Source organism: Podarcis erhardii (assembly GCF_964252035.2).
Source record: "Podarcis erhardii genome assembly, chromosome: 1".
Classification (NCBI taxonomy): Eukaryota; Metazoa; Chordata; class Lepidosauria; order Squamata; family Lacertidae; genus Podarcis; species Podarcis erhardii.
In genome coordinates this window covers 78,604,810-78,616,466 of record NC_138497.1, presented here as the reverse complement: position 1 = coordinate 78,616,466, position 11,657 = coordinate 78,604,810, and the positions used below count along the sequence as shown (strand labels likewise).

The 11,657-nt window shown below is 42.8% G+C and overlaps 1 protein-coding gene across 3 annotated transcripts; it reads right to left on the bottom strand.

Moving 5' to 3' along the window:
- Positions 1-828: 828 nt before the first annotated feature.
- On the bottom strand, positions 829-10,215 carry GATD1 (glutamine amidotransferase class 1 domain containing 1). 3 transcript variants are annotated; one of them, XM_081880716.1, is made up of 8 exons: positions 8,842-10,215; positions 7,723-7,799; positions 6,232-6,337; positions 4,139-4,246; positions 3,459-3,562; positions 2,458-2,551; positions 1,604-1,715; positions 829-1,226 (listed from the first exon to the last, which is right to left on the bottom strand). In XM_081880716.1, the coding sequence occupies exons 1-8, from the start codon at positions 8,963-8,965 to the stop codon at positions 1,220-1,222; spliced, it is 732 nt and encodes a 243-aa protein (XP_081736842.1). In that variant the 5' UTR covers positions 8,966-10,215; the 3' UTR covers positions 829-1,219. The 3 variants fall into 3 exon arrangements, with proteins under 3 accessions (XP_081736842.1, XP_081736841.1, XP_081736843.1); XM_081880715.1 differs by having other exon boundaries at positions 829-1,229; positions 8,842-10,208; XM_081880717.1 differs by having other exon boundaries at positions 829-1,229; positions 3,468-3,562; positions 8,842-10,191.
- Positions 10,216-11,657: the final 1,442 nt, after the last annotated feature.

Here is an 11,657-nt window from a genome sequence, read left to right as displayed (position 1 = left end):
ACCAAATGAACTTGAATAAGCAATGATTAAGGATCTCCAATTATGGTTTGAAGTGAGACTTGCAAACTGTAATTGTAATCATGATTTGATGTCTGAATTGATGAGAATTTGATCTCTTAGGAATGCAGCACTTAGGTACGTAGCTGTAGTGTAAACTTCATGTTTGGAAATTCAAATGGTGGCTTGGTATAGTGCCAGAATATTGTATGACGAGAAATCTGCCCTGTAGTCCTATGCATGGTTTACAATACCTAAGCCAGCCTTAAGAGGTAAATTAAAATTAATTTCACAAAAAACATGGCCAAGCTGCTACTAGCAGCTAAGAAGAGCATTTGTCTAATCATTTTGTGAAACAGCTATATTACGTGTTACTTCAAACCAGCCTTTGCCAATTTGAAGCCTTCTAGATGTTGCCTATTACAATTCTGATCAGCTACAGGCAAAAGTCCTTACACTACAAAATTTTAAGAGGGTGAAATTATATTTATTGAGTCCAACTTCAACAGCTTCTCTAACTTCTGTGGTCATAAAAAAATTGACTTGTACAATCATGGGTGGTACAAAAAAACTAAATAAAATTAACTTTAAAAGCATTAAGCGAACCAACCAGCACACATACCACAGCCACAAGACCAAATGCCTTTCCATTCAATTGTTGTATTTCCACTTTATAAGAATCTTCATGGTCTTTGCCTTTTAAAAAAAAGTTGAGTTGACATTATCTAGAATAATTTTTGTAGCTTACTGAACTGAAGCTTATTTTAACTTTCAGGTAATCTCAATACAGCAGTCTTTTTAGCACCTGCTATCAAACTCAAAACTCCTAGGTGAAAGTGTAACAAATACTTTACTTTGTATTGTTAGTTTACAGTTACTGCAATTAACGATAACATAATACCATATAGTCCTGCACAAGGATGAGGATTTGGACACATGGATAACTAACAAAGTAATAGCTTCAAAAATATCTAATTCAGGTGTTCAGCTGTTGACAGAGCTGCAAACCATGGTTTTTCTAGTTAATTTTCAACCAGGCTTTTAAGAATCTGTATTAACACAAGATGGAACAATGTTTTTCAAAAAACAGGAAAACATAGTTCAATTAAGGTTTTTACCACATGATTTACAGTCCCCATCCTTACAAATGTGCAGTATTCTCCTTTCCATTTCTCAAAGTCGAAGACTTCTTCTGTATTCATCCCATTTACAAAGAGCACCATCATTTTCTGCTGAATGAAAGTAGAACATAATAGTTAGATCACTGTAAACAGCTCACATCTAAACTACAGTAATTATTTGCTAGAAAAAAACCAAGCAGCTAAGTATCAGATATCTGCTTCATCTACTTATCCACAATTGACCAGGTTATTTTAAAAAATGAAACTACGTACTGCCACCCCATTAGCCTTTAATATAGATTCATTTTTTCTTTGAAGAAAAAGATTGAGTTTGGCTAGCTGTAACCAAATAAAATTTTAATTCTTAATATAAAACTAGTCTCCCCCTCCCAGACATACACACATTAGCTAGAATACTCCAGAACTGAAGGGCTATGTCGGCAGTGGCACAAAATTTTACTGAAACTTCCCCCACCTTTTCTTACCTGCCATTGCAAAGAAAAATAAGGTTCTGGACAGCTGCAACTGTAGAATTTTCATTCTGTCCAGTGACAAGGTGTCTGTCCAATACAATATGCACTGCATCTGCTTTGCTGGCTGTATTGGGAGAAAATATTCATGTCTTAATTTACATACTACAACCTCCATTTCTCTGACACTTAAGAAAACCTATACACAAGTCTTTACTGCTGTTTATCGATTTAATTTCATCTTCCTAATAAGTTGATTTGTTGTTGTTTTTTCAATCTCTTGCAAACCATTTTTATTGTCCTTTGTGACTTGTAAAACCCAAGCAATTATAGGGATATCTATAACATTGGCCAGGCTCAGATTATGATTTAGATTATTGCATGTGAGCCACAGTGACTCTTTTGCTTGTCTTCCCCTCTCCTTAGTGTTTGAAACAAATAGAATGAAATTTTCCTATTAATATTTTAAAATATTGCACAATTGTGTGCAAGAGCAAGCTGAGGGTATAAAAGAACACAGTGGAGCTTAACTTCTGCCAGCAACAACATTAAGGACCACTAGAGGGCTCTCCAGCAGGGCATTCAGATTCCACTCATGAACAAGCTTGACTTCATTTCTGAGATGGTCAGTGGCAAAGACTGAAATCTCCAAGGTTGGGAGATTTACTGTGGAATGCTGGGCTGTTATAGCTTCCATGTTGCTGAATGTTTTAATGAGAAATTTTGACAAGCACTTTCTAACTTCCACTTTTAAGGTCTTACATCTGCATTAGATTTTGCATTAATACAGTACAGCCCAAGCATTTCTTGATCACATTTAATCAACTACTGATGAAAAACCTGTGGGAACAGAGCCTTAAATGACATACCGCTATAGATAGCTCCAGAATCTTTTGCAAAGTCCTCAAAGATAATAGGCAAACTGGCAAAACTAGGCAGTCTTATTAGTTCATACACACAGGGCTGGAAGATACAAGAAAATAAATATGTCACAAAACACGTAGAGGAAGATACTGTTTTCAGTGGGCTACCCAACACCTTGACTAGATTCTTGCAAAAATACAGGACTAGGTTGACCTTGGTCTGATCCAGACAAGCAGTTCCTAACCAAGACTCAGGATCAAACCACACAAAACACATTAGTGGGTCATAGGACTTAATTTTAAAGGGAGGGGAGAAGAAACAAGGCTAAAGTGAGCCTATCCCTGCAATAATTCATAACACTTCTTTTATACTTGAGCATAAAAGAAAGTTATTTCAGTAAACATGCACATTTCTATCCCACTGCTGGCATGTCAACAGAAAATTTAAGTACATGGTTTCCCTCACAGTTAGTAATTAAAACTACAAAATGTATATGGCTATGTTTGTATTGATTATACTGTGATCTTATTGAGATTCTTTTTCTAAATTGCTTTGAGGAGTCTTTTGGCTATTTTTTTTTTAAGTAAATAAGTACAACTTTATCAGTCATTTCACCTTGCAGTGACCCTGAATTAAACACCAGTAAATATGTGCTTGGCTTCACTGAAAACAGACTACTATAAAAGGCTTGGATCAGATCTGTGGTTGTAATCTGGGAAGCCCAAGGGGAAATCCACATATAAAATGAAGACAAAGGCTACTTCTTACGGGCAGTGGCGTAGCGTGGGGGGTGCAGGGGGGGCCGGCCGCACCGGGCGCAACATCTGGGGTTAGGGCAAATCCACGGGTTAGGGGGCGCAAATCCACGGGTTAGGGGGCGCAAATTACTTGCCTTGCCCCGGGTGCTGACAACCCACGCTACGCCACTGCTTACGGGACTCATCAGAACAGAAACTTGAGTTTTAGAAGAGTGATATATGAAAAATCGTGATTTGCTTAAACATACTGCACCTACACCTGTTAAGCTGTATTCCCGAAATACCCAGGATTTGTCCTCATTTGTGGCACAGCATAAGGCAGCAGCTCCATGTCCAACAGCACATATGGGTTCTACAAAGAAAAACAGCTTCATCTAAAAATCCCTATTCAGAAAAATTACAACTGCTTTCCCCCCCAAGAAGTTCAGTTATGCTACAAAATATTCTTCCCATTTAACTGACTTCAGGTATTTCTGTGATGCAGTCCAACTCCTATTAGCCCCAGCCAGCATGACCAATGAACAGAGATGTTGGAACTATAATCACAACAATATTTCAAGGGCCACAGGTTCTCCAAATCTGAACCACTCAGAATGACTGAGATTTGACTGATAGCAAACATTGGTGGGGGGAGGGGCTGTGTAAAAAAGAAGTGGAAAGAAGTTCAGTGTTGGTATTTGTAGATTAAGCGATGCACATCCACAATGTTAGGTTCTAAACTGGCTACAATTGTTCTTATGTTACTGAACTGAGTTTGCACTAGTTTGCTACTGTATCCACATTATCAAAATTTTCCTTAAGGCCTCCTGGATGTTCACCCGTACCAGGAAGAGAGATCTTAATTAGTCTTAGCAGTTTATATGCTTCCCAGTCTAAGATGCACAAAGTGTACAGAATAAAGCATAAATCCCCAATGAGGTTTACTTACTGTTTTCAGAGCTGAAATGCTGCAATATTCTAGCTAAGTAACCACTGTTTGCCAGATCCACCATGGCACCAGGACAGTCTGGAATCAACAAAGCATGGTATCTGGCACCTAGGGAGGAAGCAGCAGCAAAGAAGCTTACGGCACTTGCAAGCTCTGTTTATTTCAAAACCAGCTAAAGGTTTATCAAGGTTGACAGGCTGGTAGAGATGACTCCATGTGTTAGCGGGTACACCCCAAAATATTTCATGCAACTCCATTCACTCCCCCAGCTTTTAGTCACTAAAGTCCTATAATGTGCAAATTAAATCCTTGCTCTCCTAATAATTGCCTTTGCCTTCCCCTTCATTCCCCCAAACCAGTATTCCTGGAGTTGGCACTACAGGAACAGTGCTTTTCTACAAATACATGTATGACCCCTCTCCCATATTCATTTCCCCCAGTGACCTGGCTCTTACTTTACCTGCTCCAACGGCAGGTGTGATTTTGAAGGTGTGAAGAGTTGTTCCACCTTTTCCCTGTTCTGCCCATCAAGGGGATTACCATACCTGGAATGAGGGGTAGAGCCATTACTCCAAACCAACCACAGCCTCCAGGGTGCAACAAGGTGCAAGAGGACAGCTTTGGAAACAACCCTGCAGCTGACTTCAGAAGAATAGTTGCTGCTCTCCTTCCCCACTGTGTCCCTTTCATAGGCAGCTTTGTTCCCACAGCAACACTATCTCTAAGTGCACGCAGGAATGATTCTTCATTATGGGGTAATTGGAAGGGGCCTGTTCAAGAAAACATTGGAATGGGCTCTATTGACCACACTCCGAAACTATTAAGAGCAGGCTAGATTCCCTTTCGCCCCAATGTTTTCTGTTTTGAGGTCACACTGAAACAGGACAGAATGTCTGAAAACTGCTCATGGCCATGTTTGCGCCTGAAAACTACAGACAAACCAATTGCCCATCAAATAAAAATGAGAGGCAACATTATGGAGGGGGCTGCCTTACGAGGATTTATGCTCCTATTTAGGTCTTTTTCCTCCCCAAAGTGATCTGGTAGGTCACTGGCAGGAAAATGTCAATTCAGATGCAATGGGAAACCATGGTGAGCCTTGGGTTTAAGGCACCCTCCCATCACCATTTCCTCTGCAACCATGGTGCAAAAATATTTTAAACTAACCACAGTTCCCTCAGGGAGCTGAACAATGTTTGTTCAAGCTATAGTTTGAAAACAAGCCAGGATCCCAAATCACTCCTTGATCCTGGTTTGTTATCACAAGTTACAGTTGAAATAAACCACAGTTTGCCAAGCTTAGATATCACAGGAAACTGCTGTCAGTTTAAAAGTGAAAGTGCTACCTTTCCGTTTCCTCTTGGATGCAAAGGAGTGGAGGAAGGAATGTGTGAGCCAAAGATCTGCCATGGTTTACTGTCGTAGAAGGAAACCATAAAGGTAAAGGTAAAGGTACCCCTACCCATACGGGCCAGTCGTGTCCGACTCTGGGGTTGCGCGCCCATCTCACTTAAGAGGCCAGGGGCCAGTGCTGTCCGAAGACGCTTCCGGGTCACGTGGCCAGCGTGACAAGCTGCATCTGGCAAGCCAGCGCAGCACACGGAAACGCCGTTTACCTTCCCGCTAGTAAGCGGTCCCTATTTATCTACTTGCACCCGGGGGTGCTTTCGAACTGCTAGGTTGGCAGGCGCTGGGATCGAGCAATGGGAGCGCACCCCGCCGCGGGGATTCGAACCGCCGACCTTTCGATCGGCAAGTCCTAGGCACTGAGGTTTTACCCGCAGCGCCACCCGCGTACCTAGAAAGAAACCATAGTTCCCTATCATATCTGAATGCTCTCTGTCACAAATACAAATACAAGGTCTTGAGATTGTGGCAAACAGAAAAAAACCTTTCTATCTAAATCATTGCTAAAAATGCAAAAGAAATAGTAATAGCATCATTCTCAGCACGTGCTCAACAGTCACATTTAAAATCAACGAGTGCTTAAGTTTGACAGAGTTGGCAGCAAGGAACACTATACTGTGTAGATAAGAACAGTTTGTGCACAGAGAACAGACCCTGCCTGAGTTGCAAGTTAAAAGATACCTCACCATCAGTTGATTCCAGCTTGGCAGGATTTGCGTAAGATTTCATTCGGAAGTCCTGGATCCAACGCATGTTTGCTTCATTAACACCAGTGAAATCAATTGACTTTCCCTAGCAGAATCATTGTTCAAAGCTCAATTAATGAAAATATGTGAGGAAAGACTAGTTAAATGCAAGCGTTTATACATGGCAAGACTTGATAAGCGCACCCATTTTTTTAAGACATACCATTTATTGGTGATTGACTGAAATAAGATAGACAATTCATATGCAAACAAGTGGTTCTGATTTTGTAAAACATGCACAAAGCTACACATATGAACAGCAGTGCAGCTCAAACCTATGCCTCTCCCTTTCCCAAATAACACAGCCTAAAGCTAGTAGTTTCCGCTTAAAAGACCTATATTTACTGCCCTGTCTCTTTCCAAAGTCAGAGTCTGATGTAGAATCTGATGGTGGAAAGACACCCTCCCCCCTCAGGTAGGGAGAGGAGAGAGCAGGCTAGGGCTCTCAGGTAAGAGAACAGTACAGGGATGGAGAACTTCAGTGCAAAAGCCACATTTCCACCTGAGCTACCTTCTGGAGGCTGCATGCCAGTGGAGTGCAAGGCCAGAGGCAAAAGTGGGCAGATCAACTAAAAAGAATATTAGCTTTGTGCAGTAGGCTAGTTTCTACACACACTCTTGTATTCATGGGCATCCACAGGAATTTATCAGGGAGAACGTGAGTAAAACACTCAAAGCAGGAAGTACGGTAGGCTAATTTTGTACAAAAAGTGAGGTTAAAAGTACCTGTACTTTTTGTCTCATCTCTCTCTCTCTCTCTCTCTCTCTCTCTCTCTCTCACACACACACACACACACACACACACACCATGGATGCCCATGCCTCTGTCCAGATAAGCAAGAAACATTTTCAGATTTGAAGGACATATTCCAGTTAGGCAAGACACTCAAAGAGGGCGCAAAGCAAGTCTATGAAGGAGTATGACCTGGGGAGAGTCCCAATGGCCTCCTGGGGAGCCACATTTGGCTCTTGAAAGTAAGGCTCCAATTTCTGTAGCAGGGGATGAAAATTACTTCCTGCTACAAAGAAAAAAGAATCAGCAGCCAAGGACTGTTTCTGCAATCTTCCCTCATGTCACAAGGCAATATACCCGGCAGCAGAACACCATGCATTTTTGGAACCTAATGCACTTGAACCCAGCACCCAGGGCCACCTCTTTATTCTGAAAGTTTTTGTGTGGAATGTATCTTTGGAGCCCAATCCCTTCACCCAATCCTCCCACCGACACATGTGATTTTGAGGTATGAGCTGCTTGCTCTGCGATGCAGCTCCCTCAACAATTGTTTCAGAGACAAAAAAATGATCTTCACTGGTCGAGGAATAAACCTCATGGATTTTTGCAAGTTCTGTTTGTTTTAAATGAGCCTAACACTATTGTCTGAAATTTACTGCAACAATATCCACAGTTAAGTATTAACATTTTTTACCTACCCCTGGAGTAGCAACCTGTAGATTAAAAGCAGAGCTTGCCAGGGTAAAAGAGTGAAGGAAGGAATCAGCAGACACCCCTGGAGAACAGGAATTAAAAAGAAATGCATATTTCGTTTGTTTTCAAGTGCACATTTTCCACAGTACTAATCTACTATTTCTGGCGGTCATTTTTCTCCTATAAGGAGCATTTTAATAATACACAACATTCATAATAGTATTGAAAAAGACAACCAGCTTAGGATGCTGGTAGCTGCCCCAAACAGACAAGCAATTACATCAACATCTAATCAGTTTTACAACTCCAGGAGAGAAGAATTGTGACAAACTATTTCATGCAGCAGGAGAGCTATGCAATAAGAAAAAGCCACATCATAAAAGTCAAAAAAGGGGAAGCAGAGCTCCAGGCAGGGAGCATTATTAAGTAGGTTGCATCCACACCATACATTCAAAGTATCCCTAAACCACTTTAACAGACACAGAGAACTCCAGTCTCTTATGATGGCTGACTTTACAGAGGAACTTCAATCCCCAGAATCTTTTAACAAACTGCAGTTCCCAGGATCCTCCCCGAGTGTTTAAGGTGGCATAAGAGCATTTTCAATGTATGGTGTGGTGTGTAAGGGGCAATCTCAACAAGCCAGCTTCAAGCACAATTCGTACAATATGAGTAAGGATTTCAGGCTCGTATCGGAGACTAAGAGTACCAGAATGAGAGTATGGCAGGTGTTCCGGATTGTTACAATACAAAAAAAAGGAGTGTCATGTTTGCTTGTGCAGGAAGGCAGGCCCGGCCTCCCCTCTCCTGTTTAGGGTTGCAATTTTATTTTATATTGAATTGTTTATTTTGCCAGGGCTCCGACAACTCTTACGCGACGGACAACAACCATGATGATAACACTAGAGAAATGCCAAGGTGACCTCGCCCCGCCCTGCAGAAATGGGAATGCCGCGGGCGTGGGTTGGCTCCCCGCAGCCTCCCTCGGGCGCCTCCCTCCCGCCACCCCCGGGTCCTCCGAGCAGAAGCCCCGCGCAGCTCCGTCTCCGCCTCAGGGCGAGCCGAGGAGGTAAAAAGCTCAGAGGGGCGCCCGCCCGCCCCAGCTCGCTCTGCCCGCCTCTCACCTGCTGCGGCCGCGCTGGCCACGATGAGGCACGTCGGCTTGCTGAGCCTCTCCGACATGGCGGCGGCGGCGTCCGCGGAGTCTCCTCGCGGGAAAGAGGAAGCAGGCGGCGGCCGCCTTCTCATGCGCTCCCGGGCCGGCGGAGGTGGGGAAGCCCAGCAGCGCCTGGAATGCAAGCCGAGAGGCCGATCCCCGCTCCGCCAGGCTGCGCTTGCGCAGGCGCCATGATGCGCGCGGCCCTTGTGAGGCGGCCGCAGCTGAGGGAGACGGGCCCGAGTCAGGTGGGGCGTCACTGCGGGGCAGGGCGGTTCCTCCCTCCGCCAGAGCGGGGAAGCGGGTGCGATGCCTTGAAGGCGGCAGCAGCAGCAAGGGTGGATCCCTCCAGCGCCCGAAACAAAGCAGGCGGAGTCGGAGCAGACGCAGGGCTGGGAGGAGGAAGGGTTAGGCAGCCTCTAAATAGCCACAAGCCCCAGCTGCAGAGGCCTTTTCTGCATTGGCTCCCCCAGGGAGACTTACCTGGAAACAGAAAGTTCAGCTATGTGTAACCTTTGACTTGATCCAGCAGGACCTTTATTTACCTTTTTAATGAGAAATCAGGAACAGAATTGAGAAGCAGCACATTGACTATTACTGTCTGCTTAACTAATCATTTAAAAGCAGAATTTATGTATGAGGTTAATTTCATACCAAGGCTTTTTCTGACTCGCATGGGACAACTTCTCTGGAGCAGGAAACACGTTCTATTGATTCCTTTTATTGATTTGTTCTCAAATTCAAAGGCATAGAAAAAATGATCATCTGCTTGCCTGCTCATAGAAGCTTCCAAAAACATGTGCACTGTCTTCTTAGCATCCAAAGACTCCGTTGGTAGAATACTGGGATTCTGTGTCATCATCAAACTGGTCCAAACTACATGGAGAATAGGCTCAACAAGAACTGTATTATTTGTACCCCACCCATCTGACTGGGTTGCCCCAGCCACAAGATAGGTTTGGGGTGCCAAATTCATTCAAGATTAGTGCAGTAAAGTACCAGTTGCAGACAGGAGCCAAGTATCTGCAGGAGCGCCTCCTCCAATACCAGTTGCTTCAGTACCTGAGACTGGGAGGCAAAGACAAGGTTCTGTTTGTGATCTTTACAAGGCTTTGTTGCCCAGGAATGTGTAACAGTCTCCTCTGCCTTTGGAATGCCCTCTCCCTGGACTTACATTTGGCTTCCTCTTTTTTTATATTCAGACACCAGTTGAAGACATTTTTGTTTGCCCTCCCTTTACAGAATAATATTTTGTTGGTTTTATAACTCACAGCTGAAACCAATCTGTGTTTTAATTAGTTATCATTTGTTGATAAATCTTGTTTTATCTCTTATCATACATTACCCTGAGCTCCTTTTGAAGGAGGGGGGGTTCATAAATGCAATAAATAAATAATCAATTGAATACACATTTTGTAATGAAAAGCTTGTTAATAATTAGTCTCAAGGTGCTATCAGACATATTTCTCTATCACAAAAGATTAGCATGGCTTTTATATTTATTTGTTTATATATTGATTAATTACTATTCTACACAATATGAAGTTAGCCATCAGATTACTGCAGTGAACAAGTTATAGCTCAGCTTGCATGGGTTGCCTAGTAAGAGAAAATAGGACTAGCAAGGAAAAAAATAGTCTCTATAAATGCTGTCACTTTTTCTTTAGAGAACCAGGAACTAATCATTCTTTCATGAAGGATTTTGCCTGTTGATCCTAAAAAGTACAAAGGGGAGAAACTAGAGACTGACTAACTTCATGTGAGGTAATGACATAACACCAGTTTGTGTGTTTTCATTTGCAGAGAATATTCATTTTAGCTCACAAAGTATATTATGTATGTCAATAATCTCCCGACACTCCACCGATTGTAGGGGGTTGAATTCTTTGAAGAAGCTGAAACCATCTGAACATTAGGCAAAGAGTTTGGCTCATTTCACAGAAGCAGGGATGCCACCTTGAATAAAATGGAGGGGGAGGTAAGCCCTCCCCAAATAATTGATCACAATATGCAGAGCACACACACTATTTGAATGACAATGCCCAACAACTTGGGGGAGGGCAGTCCCCTCAAATATTTTATTGGTGGGCCCAAGGTCCCTTGGAGTTTGCTCCAAGGCACAGAATACATATTGGTAGTGCTCAGAACCCTCCTGCAACTAGAGAAAACACCTACATATAACCTGAAACAAAACAAAAAAAACACAGATTGAAAAAAGCAGACCATATCCCTCCCCCCAAAAGAAACCTGGCAACCCCTCCAACCAAATGAAGAGCAACATTTTTATTAGCAGGGGCAAGAGGCCTTGGAGGGGAAAGGGCCCATGTCTGCCAAGTTGGGGACCTCAGTGTTAGAGCAAAGTGATACACATTGAAAGAAAAAGAATCATGTATGCCGAAGGTAGACAACCTGGCGCCCTTCAGATGTTTATGAATTCACAGCTCCCATAAGCCCTAGCCAATGTGGGCAGTGTTGGGTATAATGGAAAACAAGTGTGATCCTGAAGCAAACATTTTGAATCCCTCTTGCAGGCAACATGAGAAAATAGAGAAAGCACATGCAGAAGAGACTCATTATAAAGCTTTCATTTAAATCCCTGCAGCCTTGGAGTTAGAATAGCATAGTTGTGCTCTAAATAAACTCTGGAAATGTATTACCAGCAGAGATGTTCAGAATATTGCTCTAGGTAGTTCGCAACCCACCCTTCTTATTGCTCTGATTTCCAGAAACTAACGAAGAATAGACAAATACATTCCTACGGTTCTAGTCTGAACAGGCTGCAAT

Bases quoted from the DNA above. Each gene is read 5' to 3' on its own strand.
- GATD1 (XM_081880715.1), bottom strand. From the start codon at position 8,965: ATGAGAAGGCGGCCGCCGCCTGCTTCCTCTTTCCCGCGAGGAGACTCC. The intron at 7,800-8,841 runs GTGAGAGGCGGG...CCTGTTCTCCAG, and splicing joins GGCCAGCGCGGCCGCAGCAG to GGGTGTCTGCTGATTCCTTC. The intron at 4,247-6,231 runs GTGAGGTATCTT...CTTCCTCCCTAG, and splicing joins CAAGCTGGAATCAACTGATG to GTGCCAGATACCATGCTTTG.